This window comes from Mesocricetus auratus, unplaced genomic scaffold (genome assembly GCF_017639785.1).
Source record: "Mesocricetus auratus isolate SY011 unplaced genomic scaffold, BCM_Maur_2.0 Super-Scaffold_100042, whole genome shotgun sequence".
Taxonomy (NCBI): Eukaryota; Metazoa; Chordata; class Mammalia; order Rodentia; family Cricetidae; genus Mesocricetus; species Mesocricetus auratus.
Window position 1 is genome coordinate 4,165,716 of NW_024429219.1, and position 18,562 is coordinate 4,184,277.

At 59.6% G+C, this 18,562-nt stretch overlaps 1 protein-coding gene across 1 annotated transcript in view; it reads left to right on the top strand.

The window, feature by feature from the left end:
- Nucleotides 1–18,562, top strand: part of Espn (espin) — a 34,908-nt gene that overhangs the window by 12,256 nt on the left and 4,090 nt on the right. Inside the window, 11 exon segments of the mRNA XM_021232597.2 lie at nucleotides 2,427–2,613; nucleotides 2,727–2,909; nucleotides 3,052–3,183; nucleotides 5,571–5,772; nucleotides 7,492–7,757; nucleotides 10,506–10,664; nucleotides 10,666–10,710; nucleotides 10,801–10,996; nucleotides 12,295–12,321; nucleotides 13,370–13,515; nucleotides 13,591–13,854. Of these exon segments, the coding sequence (XP_021088256.1) occupies nucleotides 2,427–2,613; nucleotides 2,727–2,909; nucleotides 3,052–3,183; nucleotides 5,571–5,772; nucleotides 7,492–7,757; nucleotides 10,506–10,664; nucleotides 10,666–10,710; nucleotides 10,801–10,996; nucleotides 12,295–12,321; nucleotides 13,370–13,515; nucleotides 13,591–13,854 (1,807 nt within the window).

Here is an 18,562-nt window from a genome sequence, read left to right on the forward strand (position 1 = left end):
GGCTGGTACATGGGCAGACCTATCTAGAGGAAGAGGGACATGCAGGACATTGGACAAATGAGGGCGTGGCTCGATGGGTCTGATTGATACCGTGGATGCTTGGCTAGGAGGAATAATTTGGGTGGGAATATGAAAAACTGGCGAGTAACAGGATGGACCCCTCCAGCTTGAGTGTATGGACTTGAATGGGCAGGTGATGATGGGTCTGGAGCAGCTTGTGGCTCCACCCAGTGTCCATCCCTGGTAACTGCACCCTGGGCAACCCAAACCCATTATCCACCCGGTGGCCAGGACAGCTTCAGAGCTTTTCCGTTGTATCCCTCCCACCTGTGGGGCTGGATCCCTGTTGCCCAGTTAGGAAACTGCTGGGCTGGGGAAGCAAGAATAATGGGTGGTGATAATCAAAGGCTCGACCGTAAGGGAACGGGCCCCACCTGTTCTTCCCACATACTGTCCGTGTGTCTGCTGCAGGCCACTCCCCACAGGCACCGCACCCCACAGACAGGTGTGGGATCCTACACATTTACCAGCTGTGTGACATGTGGCGCCAGATGCCCTGGCCCAGTTAACCTTCGGCGAAGCAGGAATAACAACAGTTTAAGAAATACTTGTCTGGCCGGGCGTTGGTGGCGCACGCCTTTAATCCCAGCACTCGGGAGGCAGAGGCAGGCGGATCTCTGTGAGTTCGAGGCCAGGCTGGACCGATAGCCTCCAAAGCAATACAGAGAAACCCTGTCTCGTAAAAACCAAAAAAAAAAAGAAAGAAAGAAAAAGAAATACTTGTCTGGGCTGGAGAGATGGCTGGGCGGTTAAGAGCACTGGCCGCCTTTGCAGAGGACCTCAATTTGATACCCAGCACCCACACGGAGGCTCACAGCCATCTGTAACACCAGTTTCAGAGAATCTGATGCCCTCTTTGGACCTCTGTGGTGCACACACATAAATGTGGTGCACACACATAAATCCGGGCAAAGCATTTATGTGTTTAAGAGACTTTAAAGTCTCTTAAAACGTTAAAAAGATCCAAGCATACTGGCGCACTCCTTTGATGCCAGCACTTGGGAGGCAGAGGCAGGTAGATCTCTGGTCGACAGAGCGAGTTTCAGGACAGACAGGGCTACATGGAGAAACCCTGCTTCAAAAAACAAACAAATAAAAAAACCCTAAAATTAGTTAACTAATTAATTAATTAAAAAGAAAGGCCTAGAGCCGGGCGTTGGTGGCGCACGCCTTTAATCCCAGCACTCGGGAGGCAGAGGCAGGCAGATCTCTGTGAGTTCGAGGCCAGGCTGGACCGACAGCCTCCAAAACAGAGAAACCCTGTCTCGTAAAAACCAAAAAAAAAAAAAAAAAAAAAAAAAAAAAGAAAGGCCTATCTGCTAGTACCATACTCCTGGGTAAGCACCCAGGATATGATGAATGTAAGGCTGCCAGATGAACGTCGAAACTTGGCGAGTTAGAAAGATAGCTCAGTGGTTAAGAGGGCTTGCTGCTCTTGCAGAGGACCCAAGTTTGGGTTCCGGAACCACCCGCAATTCCAGCCCTGTGGGAGTCTTAAACCTCTGGCTTCTGCAGGCACCTGTATTCATATCCATGAACCCACGCACAGATACATACACATAATTAAAACACCCTTCGCAGTGAAACCCAGAAGGCAGTACTTGGCATGCACTAGAATGTCAACTGACTCCCGAAAGCTGTCCTCTGACCGCCTTTTGGCCATCCATGCCTGCCATGTGTACACACACACACACACACACACACACACACACACACACACACACACACGAATAAGTAAATATAATGTATGAGAAAAAGAGTCATTCGCAACAAAAGGGGAAAAGTAAATCAGTTAAAAGATGAATAAATATATTTTAAGATAATCTTAGCGGGGCTGGAGAGATGGCTCAGCTGTTAAGAGCACTGGTTGCTCTTCCAGAGGACCTGAGTTCAATTCCGAGCAACCACATGGTGGCTCACAACCATCTAGAGTGGGATCTGCTGCCCCCTTCTGGCATGAAGGTGTACATGCAGATTAGAGTACTCATACGTTATAATAATAATAATAATCTTAGCTGGGCATGGTCGCACACCTTTAATCCCAATACTCAAGAGTCAGAGGCAGGCAGATCTCTGTCAGTTAGAGGCCAGCCTGGGCTACATAGAGAGACCCTGTCCCTAAAAAAAGAAAAAAGAAAGCTTAGGCACTATATAGAAAAGTTGTGTGGGTGGGAGGAGGCGGAAAGCGGAGAGGGACTCTGAGAGACAGGACTGAGCCGGAGAACTCGGGGACAACGTGTGACAGCCTCTCCAGGCTACTCTTTAGCGGCACTCTAGAGAGCCAGGCTAGGGAAGGAGGCTTTGACGAGAGCGCGTGCGGTGGGCATCCAGAGCCCACCGGTGGGTGTTGTGTTGCCTATTCGCAGGGGGGTGAATGCCCAAACCAACAACGGTGCCACGCCCCTGTACCTGGCGTGCCAGGAGGGCCACCTGGAGGTGACGAAGTACCTGGTGCAGGAGTGCAACGCAGACGCGCACGTGCGCGCCCAAGACGGCATGACCCCTCTGCACGCCGCGGCGCAGATGGGCCACAACCCGGTCCTGGTGTGGCTGGTGAGCTGGGGGGGAAAGGGACCGAGCGCGGTCGCGGGGAGAGCGGCCGGGCGGGCGGGCGAGTCGGGAGGAGCCTAGCGCAAGCCCCGCCCTCTGCTCCCCCTCCCGCGCAGGTGAGCTTTGCAAACGTGAGCTTGTCAGAGCAGGACCACGACGGCGCCACGGCCATGCACTTCGCCGCCAGCCGCGGCCACACCAAAGTGCTCAGCTGGCTCCTGCTGCACGGCGCAGAGATCTCGCAGGACCTGTGGGGCGGGACCCCGCTGCATGACGCTGCTGAGAACGGGGAACTCGAGGTCAGGGCGGGGTCCAAAGCGGGTGGAGGGTGGGGCCGGGCCGGGGCCGGGTCGCGGGCGCCCTCTGGCGGCTGCGCGCGCGCTCTTCGCGGCCTCTCTCTGGGGTCCCGGGACGCAGCTCTCCCCTGCTCCCCCCCTGCAGTGCTGCCAGATCCTCGTGGTGAACGGCGCGGGGCTGGATGTCCGGGACCATGACGGCTACACAGCGGCCGACCTGTCCGATTTCAATGGCCACACTCACTGCTCCCGCTACCTACGGACCGTGCAAAACCTGGTATGAAAATGACCCAGGAGGGGCTGGTGGGGAGGTACCCCACCTCACCACCTAACCCCAAGGGTCAGTGACCCCCTGTCACCAAGAGGGGAGCTTGAGGCACAGTCAGGGGTATGAAGCTTTTGCCTGAGGTGGCACAAGAAGTTAAATGTCCTTCCCCACTGCTTGGCACCGTGGGGCATGGGGGGGAGGCAGATGACAGGAGACACGGACCACTGGGCCCAGCCGACTTTGTTTTCCTACCCACCCACATGTATGTATTGGCTGATTCAAGTCTCACAGACCCTCCCTTGTAGGGTGTGGTGGTTAGTGGTCCCATTTCACAGATGGGTGAACTGAGTCTCCGGGAGGCTAGATGCCACACACCCGTGATGGAGTCCAATGACCTGACTTTCTTCTCTCCTTCGGTGCTGAGGGTTGAGCCTAGGGCCTTGGGAGTGCTCGGCAAGTGTTCTGCCTTTAGGCTACAGGTTCAGGTCTCACTCCACCTGCCTTTTTTGTGGCCTCCTCAGTAGCCAGGATTTCAGCCATGCACCATCTAGCGCCTGCCAGGAGTCACCCCTCCTCTTGACTCATGCATAACACATCTGCTGACTTCGTAGTTAATTCCTAACTGGAAAACGTGACTCCTGTCAATTATTTTATTGTATGTTTGCAAAGCCACGGGATGGCCCGGTGCGGCTCAGGCTCAGGGGCGAGGGGCTCTGAGCTCGGGGTGCTGCCCCAGCTGGTACAATGCCTACTTTTGGGGGACAGTGCAGGAGGAAGATGACAGGCCTCACAGCCCCCCTCACAGGGACGCCGTCTCCAGGGCCTAACCCGGTCGTGAGGAAGGCTTCCAGATGAAGCCTGGGGGGAGAAGGCAGATGCCCCCCCCCTCTACCTGCTAGTTTGTGGGGTGACCCCGGTTGGGATCTGAACAGCGCAGTGGCGCCCAGGTGTCAATCGTGGCTGGCAGGCTGGGGGATGATCTTCCAGAGAGGGCCTCCCAGAGCAAGCGACAGGTCGTGGGCGTCCCCTGCCTGGGGCACACAAGCAGGGTCGGGCGGGCGCCGTGAGGGCCGGGAGGAATCCGCCTGGGGTCTGCAGGTGTGTAGTACCGGAGCCCTGAAACACTGGACAGCCGCAGCTGCCGCCGCCCGTAAGCGCCAGTGCCGAAGTCTGTTTCCGGCGGGTTCTCTGGCCAGTGCTTGATACTTTGGGCGTGTACTGCAAAGCCTGCGTGCCTGTGCCCTAGCTCCTGTCTTCTGTGGCCTAAGGAGGTCGGGGCTGGGTCCCTGTGCTGCCCGCCAGTGTTGGTACCTGCGGGCGGTCTCCCCCAAGTCGTCTTCTGGGTCCTCCTTTCCTGCTCAGGGTAGGTGGCAGGGCCTGGACCCCTTGGAGTGAGCGATGCAGGCAGCAGGATTCGGTCCCCTCACCCAGGCAGGGCCCGGCAGCAGCAGTGACAGATCCAAGCTGCCGAGGTAGCTGGCCCAGAAAAGGCAAACACTAATTACAGGGCCAATGAGGGTGGCAGCTGAGCCGTTACCTGGTACCAGCCTGCTTCCCTCTCTCAGGGGGCTTGTGACACTTCCCGGGCAGGGAGGGGCAAGGGGCAGGGAGGAGTAGCCTCGGGCAGGAGGCAGCAGAGGAGCAGGCTTGCCGGTAGCAGGGACAGCATGGGCAATGTAAGTCGGCCCCTCGCCCTAACTGCTCCCAGCAGAGAGGGACAGACCTGCACGTACAGGCCCAGCCCGTGGGAGGGAGAACGAGAGGGCTGGCAGCCTCCCTTGGGGCATGCCGCCTCGGGCCCAGCCCCCTGCCCACGTCAGGAGGTGGCCTGGCCTAGGTTAGGGGAGCTTGGGTGTCACGCAAGTTAAGACGGGGTTGCAATGGAGGTTGAGTCTCCCTGTATCCTTCCTCTCCCTGCAGCAGGCCCTGGGGAACCTCTGCCCACAGATGCGTAGGAGCCCAGGCCCTGTGCACACAGATGCATGGGAGCCCAGGCCCTCTGTCCATAAATGCTTAGCAGCCCCTGGGGCCCTGTGCACACAGATGCGTAGGAGCCCAACTCTCTGCACACAGATGCATGGGAGCCCAGGCCCTCTGCCCACAGATGAGAGCAGAGACTGGTACAGGACTCCACGCCCTTGAGATGCAGCCCAGGCCCTGTTTCTCAGGTCTCTGCCTTCCTGAGCAGGGGAAGAGCCAGGTGGGAGGTCTCTGAGGCTGGAATTACCGCTGGGAGGGTCTGCTCTTGGCACTTATTCGTAGAAGGCGCAGACCCTCTCGCGGCTGAGAGAGAAGGGAGCGACTTGGCAGATTGCTCAGTGGGGACTTGTGGTGGGACCTGTGTTCTGGGCAGTGTGGAGGCTACTGTCCCCACAGTGTCCCTCCTTTCTCCCCAGAGCGTGGAGCACCGAGTCCTGTCCCGGGACCCGTCCACTGACCTGGAGGCAAAGCAGCCTGACTCGGGCATGTCCTCGCCCAACACCACCGTGTCGGTCCAGCCGATGAATTTTGACCTCTGCTCGCCCACCAGCACCCTCTCCAACTATGACTCCTGCTCTTCCAACCAGTCCAGCATCAGGGGCCAGCGCTATACTCGAGGTGAGCGGGCTGGAGAGAAGAGGGTGCGAGGAGACGAGCCAAAGCACAGGGCCAGCCTGTCCATGTCACTCACTGCCGTAATGTGGGGAGGGGACAGTCAGGCGTGTACATCCCGCGTGCTCCCCGCATCCGCGTGTGCTCCCCACATCCCCGTGTGCTCCCCACATGTGCTCCCCGCATCCCCGTGTGCTCCCCACATGTGCTCCCCGCATCCCCGTGTGCTCCCCACATGTGCTCCCCACATCCCCGTGTGCTCCCCACATGTGCTCCCCGCATCCCCGTGTGCTCCCCACATGTGCTCCCCACATCCCCGTGTGCTCCCCACATGTGCTCCCCGCATCCCCGTGTGCTCCTCACATGTGCTCCCCGCATCCCCGTGTGCTCCCCACATGTGCTCCCCACATCCCTGCGTGCTCCCCGTGTGTGCTCCCCGCATCCCTGTGTGCTCCCCGCATGTGCTCCTCGCATGTGCTCCCCACATCCCCGTGTGCTCCCCGCATCCCCGTGTGCTCCCCGCATTCCCGTGTGCTCCCCGCATTCCCATGTGCTCCTCACATCCCCGTGTGCTCCCCGCATCCCCGTGTGCTCCCCGCATCCCCGTGTGCTCCCCGCATTCCTGTGTGCTCCCCACATCCCCGTGTGCTCCCCGCATCCCCGTGTGCTCCCCGCATCCCCGTGTGCTCCCCGCATTCCTGTGTGCTCCCCACATCCCCGTGTGCTCCCCGCATCCCCGTGTGCTCCCCGCATCCCCGTGTGCTCCCCGCATTCCTGTGTGCTCCCCACATCCCCGTGTGTTCCCTGTGTGCTCCCCGCATTCCCATGTGCTCCTCACATCCCCGTGTGCTCCCCGCATCCCCATGTGCTCCCCGCATTCCCGTGTGCTCCCCGCATCCCCGTGTGCTCCCCATATGTGCTCCCCGCATCCCCGTGTGCTCCCCATATGTGCTCCCCACATCCCCGTGTGCTCCCCGCATTCCCGTGTGCTCCTCACATCCCCATGTGCTCCCCATATGTGCTCCCCGCATTCCCGTGTGCTCCTCACATCTCCGTGTGCTCCCCATATGTGCTCCCCGCATCCCCGTGTGCTCCCCATATGTGCTCCTCGCATCCCCGTGTGCTCCCTGTGTGCTCCCCACGCATGATTCGCTGCTCCCTGTTCTGGGCTACAAACTCAGAGGTGTGCATAGTGTGCAGATAAGCAGGCACAGGCACACATACAAACTTAGGCAGATAACATGTACACATGCACATACATTACACAAACAGAAGCCCTCCTTTTGCCTGCTACACGCACAAAGGTCTCCCAGCCCTACACAGAAGCAGGAAAACACAGAGGGACAGGGTTAAACACACACATAACAAAAGCCCTCAGAGGCAGACACATGTGTACACAGACCACACCCTGAACAAGTCTAACTACCCACAGTGCCAGCTTCCCACCACTAGGCGGCGCCCTGCGGCGCTACTGCGTGTGGTCATCCAGACTCCTGCCCTGCCTGGCAGTCCTACTCTTCAGGACCCTGGAATCCAAAGCTCCCTAAAGTGACCCCCTTGGAACTTGAGAGCATCACCTTCCTGCCTACTGGGTAGGCTACAGCCAGGCATGCCAAGCAGTCACCCCAGTTAGCCTTGTCACCTGGATAAGCTGTTTGCAGTGTTGGGATACCCTGGTCTACAGTTTGCAAACTTACACATCCTGCCCCTCCCAACCATCCCCAGGGTTTCCCAGCGCAAGAGCTGCAGACTTGCAGAGCTACATGGATATGCTGAACCCAGAGCTGAGCTCGCCTCGGGGCAAGATAGGGAAGCCTACGCCACCACCACCAAGCTTCCCTGCCCCGCCGCCACCCCCAGGCACCCAGCTGCCTCCGCCTCCACCAGACTACCCAGCTCCCAATCCTCCTGCAGGGCTACAAGCAGCTAATATCTACATGCAGACCAAGAACAAGCTTCGTCACGTGGGGGTGGAGACCCTGAAGAAAGAGGTAGGTAGACAGCTGGCCCTGTCTGGTGGGCTACCGGGCCAACGGAGAACCGGCCTGGTTGACTTGGGGTTGCAAATGAGGCTTTCTGGGCAAGTTCAAGAATTGAAAGTCCTAGCCGGGTCCGTGAGAGCTCAGGGCTGAACGTTGCGGAGGGGATGGGGGTGACACCTAGTCACACTTAGTGAGGGGCTATGCTGTGTCTTGCACGGAGTGGCAGAGTTATCATGGAGTTGAGAGAGAGGGAGAGAGAGAGAGAGAGAGAGAGAGAGAGAGAGAGAGCAGACATTGCAGACATTGCTTATAGCCATAGCTTGGGGGCTGGAGTAGAGGATGACACTTTAAGAATGACACTGGAGCCAAGTGGTGGTGGCACACTCCTTTAATGCCAGCACTGGAGAGGCAGAGGCAGGCGGGTCTCTGAGTTTCGGGATGGCCAGGGCTACAAGAGAAACCCTGTTTCAGAGAACAAACCATAAATAAATAAATAAATACAGAGAGAGAGAGGGAGAGAGAGAGAGAGAGAGAGAAGGAAAGAAAGAAGAGGAAAGATCAGTACTTGAGGTGTCTTCCAGGTGGGTCATTCCAGGAGTTTGACTTGAAGGCGAGGGCCAGAAGGTGGTGGAGGAAGTAGAGCAAACCCTAGAAGGTTCCGCTACCTCCTGTCTGGCTGGGGGAGTAGGGGCTGAAGCCGGCTGCCCCTTCCGCCAGGGTGAAAAGGGCTTGCTTCAAGGCTAACTCCCCTCCCACTCCGTAACTTGTGGTGGGAGGAGGAGGGACGTGTGAGGAGAAGAGGACCCATCAGAAAGGGTGTGAATGTGAGGCCCGAGAACACCCAAGGCATTTGGGCTTTTGGCTAAAGCTGAGGAGAGCAGGGAATTTGGGGGTGCAGATGTAACGGGGGGGTGGGGGAGGCCCACAGCAAGGCTGGTCAGAGGGAGAGGTGGGGGGGCATCCTAAGACCGCAGGTGGCCAGGTGTAGCGTGGCAAACCCATAAAGTCTTGCCAGAGCCGGGACCTTGCGATTCTCTCCCCGGCCTAAGGCATGCCACCCCAGGGTGGAGCTAAGTGATCAGTTTGCACAGGTGAGCCAGGTCACAGGGCCACGGCACAGGGTGGGGTGAGGGCGGAGGCGGCATGGGAGGGACACAGCCTTCACAGGGACTCCGCCAGCACCTTTACCTCCCTTCCGGTGCACCAGGCTCTGCCCAGAAGTTGTTTTCATCTGGAGATGAAGGAAGGCTGGACAGGGGGGGTGAGGCCAGCCCAATTCCGTAGCCTGGCGCACAGCATATGCGCCTTAGCCCCAAACCAGGCCCACTCCCCACCCCTGGGCCTGAGTGCCAGCATTATGCCAGGCCCGAGCCCCTCTGCCGTGTGTTCGTGCAGAACTGCAGGCGCTAATAGGCTCCACAAAGGCCCCTTTGTATGCAGTTATGTCCCTTGCCCCCTCAGGCACGGGTGCCTAAGCTGTGGGATAAAACTGGGTTGAGGGCCGCTCGCCTCCGTGGCTGCAGTGAAGGGGTTGGCTGACCCAGAAAGCAAATCCAGCGTGTCGTGTTTCCTGTCACGTGAACCCGGCCCAGGGAGGGGGGTGCGGAGGGTCTGGGGCCACTTCATAGACGTACAAACTTGGGACTGGGTCAGGGGACAGCCCCCCGCCTGGCCCTACGGTCACACCACCTCTTCCCTCTCTCCCGGGGCAGGCCTTAGTGGGGTGCAGCCGAGTGAGAAGTGGCTTTGTCACCCGAGCCCACCCGGCCACCCTTGAAACTTGAGGCCTGGGCGCGGGTGTGGTGTCGTTTACATGGATAGCGATGGGTTCCAGATGCGGGAGGGGAAGGTCCGGGGCGCGACCTGGGTTGCGATGGGGAGGGGGGGCAAAAATGAGCAATTTCCCTGCCCGAGGTCAGGCCCTCTTACGGTCCTGCCAAATGACTGGGGCCCGGGAGGATGAAGGTAGGGACTCAGGACCTCTAGTGGGGAGAGAGGTGCCGAGGGCGGAGCCGCCCCTGGCCCGGTGTAGGGCACTGGGGCTCCGTGACATCCCCGCCTGCTGGGGGGTTCAGCCTGGGATTGGCGGACCCTGGGTGATGTCAGGCCGACTGAGCTCATAGGCGGGCCGCGTGCGGGCCGGGCTGTAACCTGAGAGCAGGGATCAGGTAACGCAGGTGTCGGGTCCGTGCCGCCCCCGCTGCCAGGTGCACAGCGGGGGGCCACCGGAACAGTCGCAGGTAGGAGCAGCCCTAGGCTGTGGGCCCGCTGAGTGAGCAGAAGCGTTCCAGGGTACCAGCTCGAGGCAGGACCCCCCCATCCAGACCGAGACCCCCCGCCAGAGAGGGTTCGAGGAGCCTTGAGCGCTCACGTGCGGTTGCTGGAGCAGCTACAGGGTGCAGCTGAGCCCTCGGGGCGGGCTAAGTGGGAGCTGTCCTAGCTCAGGCTCCCCCTGGCGACCAGGCTGGGCCACCCCGCCCTTGGGTCCGCCCCTTCTGGCCTCAGTGGGGGCCCCTGTGCCCTTGGCCCTAACCCAGACCCCTCCCTGTGAGCCGGCTGAGCCTTTGGCCCTTTCACTAAGGTCCGCACGCCCTTGGCCCCATCCTGCACGCACTGCTGGGGAGCCCAGGGACGCGGCCAGCTGGGCCACTCGACGGCCGCTGGCCGCGAGGCCCCCCCCCCCAGGCAAAGGGTGGGACGGGAGGCGCGCGAGGGACATCGGGGCTAAGAGCATCATCCGCCACTGTCTTCCCCCAGCCGAGCTCCGGCGACGGCCACTCGGGGCCGCGCAAGCAGGACTCGGGGCTGCACAGGCACAGCATCGGACTGCGCAGGCAGGATTCCGGCCGCAAGCAGCGCTCATTCAGCAAACAGCCCAGCACGGGGGACTACTACCGTCAGCTGGGCCGCTGCCCGGGGGGAGCCGCTGGCCTCACGCCCGGGCATGGCCCACAGCGAGGAGGTGCGTGCTCACCAGCCCGCATCCTCCGGCCGCCCGGGCCCGGGCCCTGTCTCACGCTCCTCACTCGCTGGCCCCTCTGCATCCCCGCAGGCGGCGCTACTCCCCGGGAACCACGTGCACAACGGCTGCTCAGCGGACCCCAAGACGTCCAGGGAGCTGCCGCCGCCACCGCCGCCGCCGCCGCTGCCCGAGGTCCGGGGTTCGCCGCCACCTGCCCCACCTCTGCCCGTCGAGGGCGCGGGCGCGGGCTGCGGGCAGCAGCGTCGTTCGTCCTCCTCCGCCGGCAGTGAGTAGGGGCGGGATGAGGGGTGGGGGCGGCGCCAGCTGTAAAGGGGAGGGAAACCTAGAGACCTCCCCCTCCCCAGCTGAGACCTGTGCCTGGTCCTTCCTCCTCCCCGGTTCTTCTTTCTAGACCCTACCCTCTGATGATGAGGAAAGGAAGTTTTGAGTTGCTTTGGTCCCTCGGCAGAGCTGGGCTGAGTGCGGCTTTTGGCGAGGCGCCTGCCCGCTCTGGGCCTTCTCCTTTTTGGCTAGGGAGAGAGCCTCTCGGCTCTGGTGGCTGGTGTTTCCAAGCAGCCTACTGGCTCTTTGCTTCCTGTAGCCTGCATCCTCAGTCCCGGCGCGCGCACACACACACCCTCCCCAACCACGAACTCTTGTTCCTTCGAGCTAAGCACAGCCCTGAGCTTTTCTCAGCCGTGACAGGACTCTCACTGATCAGCTGCGTCTGGCGAGGGGGCAAGGACAATGACCCAGCAAACCCACCCCGTTTTCCTTTCCTCGGGGTTTGTGTGTGCGTGGCGATGGCGATCATGGAAGACAGCTCAGGGTCTCCCTCAAGCATGCCGGGCATGCTGTCCACCACGGGGCTTGGCACCCTTGCTTAGAAGTCAAGCTGGAGGCCGGGTGGTGGTGGCGCACGCCTTTAATCGCAGCACTGGGGAGGCAGAGGCAGGTGGATCGCTGAGTTCGAGGCCAGGCTGGACTGACAGCCTCCAAAACAATACAGAGAAACCCTGTCTTGTAAAAAAAAAAAAAAAAAAAAAAAAAGAAGAAGAAGAAGAAGTCAAGGTGGAGACCAGGACAGCTGGACACTGTTGCTTTTGCCAGGGATCCCGGAAGGTTCTGGTTTTCCCATCCTAGTGAGGGAGGGCTGGGTTGCAGAAACCATACTTGGTGGTTCCAGTCCAAGCTTTATTTCTCCGACTAGACAGACTAGGAGAGCAGCTCCTCTGGAGCCTGTGGTAGCGTGGCCACCCCTGGCTGAGCTTCTAGAAAGCCCTCAGCCCATCCCCAGCCTGACAGTCAACGTCCCTTCCTCTAAAGCCTACACTCGGGACAAAGGGAAATAATGGACTCTGGCTGCCCCAGCCAGCCCCAATGCCAAGATGGTGTCCCATAGAGGACTGGATGGACCACCCTTGCCGGGCCCCGGAGTGGCCTGAGCTAGGGTCACAAGGGCAGGAGAGCTCCTCCCTCCCCTCTTCTCCCCCTCCTGCCCTCCCTGGCCCTCTTGCTGTCCCCGTTTCACCCCACCCCCCCTTCCTCTAACTTTGCTGTCAATTCTCTCCTCTCGGTTCCTAGAAGTGAGAGCCCTGAGGCACAGGAAGAGTGAGTAGCTGCGCGCGGGCACCCGGCTGAGGCTGAGGCGTGGGGTGGGGGAGGTGGCTTGCCAGGAGTAAGGCAGAAATGGCCTGGGACCTGGGACCGAGGAAAGGGCTTGCTAGGGGCCAGCCAGTGAGAGGACCTGTTTCCCCAACACCTAAAGCATCACAGCGCCCAGTGCCTGGCTTGCGGTTTTGCTTAAGTAAATAAATGAGCCGGAGGGGTACTTTCCTGCTCTTTGGGTCGTGCTCTGGCTCACATGAGCCCCAGCACTCAAGGACCTGTAGTATCACTTTGTTCCTGCCCCCTTCTGGGGGACACCAAAGACAGCTCCCTCCAAGTACCCATTCACCTCCACCAGCCCTGCTGGAAATGCAAACCCCCGTCCAGGTATTTGCATGCCATTGGCCTGGCCCTCCCTCCTGCATGCCCTTTCCCCAGGAAGCCCCTCCTTCCAGGGTCACGCAGTGCTTCGCTGTAAATGTACGCTGTGCTTGCGGCCAGTGTGTCTGCTGTCTGTCTGTCTGTGGGTGTGGAGCCAGGGAGGGTCCAGCTGGGTGGCACTCCAGGGTCCTGAGTCTTATGGCCATGGAGGCTCCAGTCGGCTCAGTCCAAGGGTCACAGGGCTTTGCTGATGAAAGGGCCGTAGGGAGACTCCGCCCTCGTGGGGTTGAGCCAGGAAACCTGGGACAAAGGTTGGGTGGCTAGTCAGGGAGTGCTTTGGGGCTGGGCAGTCGATGGTGGGCAGAGATCCGCTGAGTCCCCAGGGCTGGCCCAAGAGCCACCATGAACTCTCAGGGGCCTCCAGGTGGGGGCCGTATGCCCAGTGAGTAAGACTTGGTGGGGGCACTGTGGATCGGGAGCTGATGGACCCACCTTTGGGTGTCCTGAAAGCTATATGAGGTATCCCAGGATCTGGAGAGCTGCCTCTGGGCCCAGAGGTGGACCCTACCCATCTGCTTTGGAAAGAGGGTTTGGGGAGGGGGGGTCAGGAGGGAAATGGGAATGCTACCTATCCCCCCAACCAACCAAGCACTTCTTTTCCTGTGGGCAGGCACCAAATCTTTCAACATGATGTCCCCAACGGGTGATAACTCAGAGCTGCTGGCCGAGATCAAGGCAGGCAAGAACCTGAAGCCGACACCACAGAGCAAGGGGCTGACCACTGTGTTCTCAGGCAGCGGGCAGCCAGCCTCCCAGGTAGGCACCGGACGGGTGACCCGCCCGGGCTCCCGGTGCCTGCCAGGGGCTCAGCCCTACTGCTTCTCCCGGCAGCCTGAGTCACCACAGCCCTCGGTGTCACCTGCTCCGTCTCGGGCCTGGAGCCCCACCCCACCAGCCTCTGGGCCTCAACCGTTGCTCAACGGCAGCGTAGTGCCGGCGCCACCTGCCACCCCGGCACCAGGAGTCCAGCTGGACGTGGAGGCCCTCATCCCCACACTTGATGAGCAGGGCCGGCCCATCCCAGAGTGGAAGCGCCAGGTGATGGTTCGGAAGCTGCAGCAGAAGATGCAGGAGGAGGAGGAGCAGAGGAGGAAGGTTGGTGGGGTCTGGCTTCCTAGGAAGACTTGGGGGTCCGCACTAAGCCTATATATATGGCCTGTTCCCTGTGTCGCCTCTCAGCTTGTCTTGACCATCCAACCTCCGGCCAAGCTCTTGGAGAGAAGCAGGGATGTAAGATACCCTACACATACTGGTCTCCATCTCCCCATGGTTAGCTGTCCCTTGAAGTGAGCTGTCAATGTTTACCAGACTCTAATGTGCCTTCAAGTCACTTGGGAACCTCATTAAAGAGCTCATTCTGCTTTGGGGATGAGGGCTGAGATTCTACATTTCTAACAGCTGAGTGGCCCAGAGAGGCTTTCTTTGAATCCAGACCGACCTGAACTCTGTCCTGGGACTGCCACCCTCCAGACACTACTACTGTCCTGTCGCACCTGCTGTGCGGCCTGCATCCCAGAATGTAGCGAGGTGGTCGGGATAGATGACACAGAGACCGGTCGGTTGCTTTAAGAAAACTTTATGCTCCCCAAGTCAGCTTAGGAGGAGACCCCAGTCCGCTTAGGAGAGAGCTCTCAGGAGAAGTCCCTCTAAGAAAAAGGAGCTTTTCTTTTTAAGGACTTCTGCCATTCATCTACATACCATTCTTTCTAGACTTCTCACCCTCCTGGCTGGTGGTTTAATCTCTGGCCCCAGAATTGGGGAGACACCACAGGGAAACAGGAAGAGACATCTAGCCGTAGGGGGTGTAAAAGACATGGTATTTCAGTGAGTAAGCCCTTATCTGAGCCCTATCAAGAGCTTTAGCACTAAATTGTTTTCAGTAAACATTACACAGCTGCCTGCTCCCAGGCCAAAGGGAAAGTGGGTTTCTGCTCAAGGTCTGGTGTCCCCACACTGTCCCCATATCTGTAAGATGGTTCGGCCATCACTAGCTGGTAGCCGCCATTTATTCATCCAACCTCTGTTCCCTGAGTGCCATCCATGTACGGTACCCACTGTTGCGTCCTCTGGGGGTTCTGGGTGAATACTTGCTATCAAGGTGGCTGTGGAGGTGTGCGTGAGTGTCCCTGAGAGATGATGACTTGAGAGTGACAACTTGGGGTAACAGACAACTAAGCTTTATAATACCCTGGGTGGTCAGGAGCGCAGGGGACTGAGATGCCACAGCTGTGGGCTGAGGGTTGCCGGGAGGGGGAGGCACACAAGAGTTGATTAGGAAAAGAGGAGGCTACGGAGGAAAGCAGGAAGAATGGGTAGGTCCGGAAGTGGATGTGTCTTGGGTGTTTGGTGTGGCCGCTGGCTGGTGGGAATCGGATACAAAGTTTCAGCTAGCTGCCTGCCTGGAAGAGACTACGTCCCAGAGCCTGGGAAGCCTGGAGGCAGTTGATTGGAGCAAGTGGGGGTCATCATACCTTGTGTGGGAGGTAGACTGTACGGGAGCGAGATGGATCTGGTGCCTAGCCGAGGAGCTGGGTCCCATACATTTTATGGAATAGGAGACTGTAACTTTAGCTTCTTTAAGAGTGGAGTAGGAGGAAGAAGAAGAAGAAAAAAAAAGTCAAGTGGCCTTTAATCTGGTGAACATTGACCACTGAGACAAAGTGGACTTGGACCACAGGAAGCCTGAGAAAGGGTCTGTGATCTGGTGACACGAGAGGCTCTCTGGGATCTGGCTTGGAGATAGGCTGTGGATCGGGGAGGGGAGGGGCCTCTGTGCTTCTCAGCTTCAACGCCTTTGCATGTTCTTTGGGTGGTGTAATGAGCGACCAAGCCAGGCATGGAGACCCGGTCTGCAAGCCTGCCTCCCCTGCCTCAGGCAGCACCGCAGCCCCAGCCAGTGCCCACGACCAGCGACCAAAGTATGAACACTGCTCTGAGTCCGGCAGCCGAAGCCTTTACTGCAAAGCAGTCTTCCCCGCCAGCCAGGCGGCCGGTCCCTGCAAACGCAGCCCAGAGGAGCCATTACACCACCTAGGACTTGCAAAAGGTCGCCGGCTCTGCTGCAGGAGCTGGGCCAGAGGGAGACGCGCCCCCCTCCCCTCTCTTGTCTTCCCCGCCTTAGCTGACGGCTGCTAGCTCCTGCTGCTATCCCCCGGAAGGCTGGAGGTACTCCCGCGAGCACAACGCCATCCTGGGGCCCTTTGGCGAGCTCATGACCGAAGCCGACATCCTCCGCATCGAACAGCAAATTGAGAACCTGCAGGTGCTGCACAAGGCAAAGAAACTGGAGGCGCGCCTGGAGCAGTTAGAGCTGGAGCTGGAGCAGCTGCTACCGATCTCGGCCGCCCTGTCGGCTCCGCGCTTCACTGTAGATCCACGCCGCATGCATGGCCACGCAGCCAACCTGCCGGCCTGGTGCAGCAAGATCTCCTCGCTGCTCAAGAGTATGGCCTCGCTGCTGGCCGCGCTGGGCGGCCGGCCCGCACACCTGGCAGACCTGCTGGCTGCCGACACTGGCCAACCGCTGGCGCCGCTGCCGGATGCACCCTCGAGGCCTGGACCGCTCTGTCTGGGCCGCTCTCATTCGCTCAGCTGGTGCCGGGAGGCCGTGGCACGGGAGATCCTCGAATGTGGAGTCTCGGTGCAGCACCTCCGCGCAGCATACGAACTGCGCACTCAGGGCGCAGCGCCCAGCCAAAGCCTGCGCCGCAAGCTCCCTCTGCCCGCCAGCACCCCAGACCGGGAGCCCATCCTTGAGGAGGACTACGTGGCGATCGGTTCCAGTGAGCCGAGAGCCGCCGTCGCCAATGGCCCGTGGGCTGCAGAGGAGCCCCCGAACACCCTGGACCCACCGGAGCCGTGGCACCGGGAAGCAGCTTTTCCCGAGCCCGAGCAGCTAGCTAGCAGCCCGCCACTCTCCACCGAGCTGCCTGGCGTCCAGGACTACATCGACATGCGCAAGGAGCGCATCGTCTACCTCTTCCTGGAGCACTGGCGCAAGTGGACCTTCCAAGGACCTGGGCGTCACGCCCAGGCGCGCCTGCGCAGACTGCTGCCCCGGGTGGTAGCCTCCGGCGCCGGTCCCCTCCCAGAGGCAGCCGATACTACCCAGCAGCAACCAGCTGGTGAGGACTCGGACCAGGTCCATGGCCCTGAAGAGCGGCTGCTGCAGCTGCTCAAGCAGCGACAGGTGGTGGGCAAGCTGCTGGGCCACTGGAGGAGCCTGCTAAGGCAGGTGCCGGCGCGCCAGGCACCCAGCTCGAAGCTGACACATGGTCTGTACTGGCCCGAGCACTTCCTGCCGCCACTCGACGATGGGGCTACGCGGAGCTATGACAGTCTCACCCTGGATCTTTTCATGTTAGGCTACTTTCAGCTACTGGAGATGGGCCTGAGCCGCGAGGAACGGAAATTCCGCCACCTGTTGTGCTACGAGATGTTCGACCGTCTGGGCAGCCACCCGTGGGAGCTTATCCGCCAGTTCCACCGCGCGGTGCTGGAGGAGGTGGAGGCCGGAACGCGTGGCTGGGATGACGGCTTCGAGGACCTGAGGCGCCAGTTCTTCGGAGACAGTCCCGAGTCTGAGCCGGCTCCAGAAGAGGCCCAGGAGAAGGAAGAAACAGAAGAGAAGGAACAAGACCAGAAGGAAGAGAAGGGGGAGGAGGAGAAGGAGGAGATAAAAGAGGAGGAGGAAGAGGAGAAAAACCTGGAAGAGGAGAAGAGAGAGGAGGACGAGAAGGAGAGAGAGGAGGGCGAGGAGAGAGAGGAGCGCTCTGAAGAATCCGCTCCAGCTCAAACACGGGACCTGCCGCAGGGGCAGTCAGAGGCCCCGGCTCCTGCACCGCAGCGGCCTCCCGCTGCACCTCCCCCAACCTCAGACCTGCCTCGTTCAGAACCCCCAACTGAAGAGCCCTTGGAGCTGGTATCTGAGATGGGCGAATTCAGCAATGAAGACATCTGCCGCTATATTGACCGGAGCTTCTCCTTTTGGAAGGAGAAGGAGGCAGAACTCTTTGACATCTGACAGCAGACAAACGTGGAGTTTAGTTTTGTGCTTGGAGGCTAGAGGCCAGATTCAACCAGATTTTCAAAAGGCCTGCTTCTCTGGGACTTTTGGGGTGCCCAGGAGGGAGGAAGTGAGGCCTTTGTCTGGTTGGTTAGTCACGGGGAGAGTCAGGTACTGCCCTCTATGCAGCCAGGCAGCAGAAGCTAACTAAGGAGCTCTCGGTCCCCCGAGGGCAGTGTAGTTCTGTCTCTGGCTTTTCACAGGAGTTCGCAGCTGTCCCCTTGGCCACCTGTGCAATGTTGTGTGTGGTGTGTTGGCGTGCTCGGACCCTTTCTATTCTGTCTGTGACAGCCAAGGAATAAAGCACTCTGTTATAGGCTGTGTTGGTGCCCCTCTCCCCATGTCATTATAACCCAACAGTATGGAACACCCCCCCCCCACGAAAAGAGCAAGCATGTCCCAGCAGGTCCTCCATAGGGGATCCAGTGCAACCTGGGTCTTCCTGAGCTGACCCGGTGTGCCGTACAAGTCTGTATCTGCCTAGAAATTCTGGAGGGCAGGCTTGGTGGCCATCTAGCCACTTGCTTTGTGGGGAACCAAGACCCAGCTACTTTTCTGCAGCTTCTCTTTTCCCTCCCTGTGATCTATCTGGCTCCGCCTTTAGGCCACTGGTCAGGTCACTGGGGAGCCGAAGGCCCCTTTGTAGCAGCCATCACCAAAATCATCAAGCACCAACCGTTATCTGACTGCACCATAGGAGGCCACCTAGATAGAGGGTCTTACAAACACATCTATATT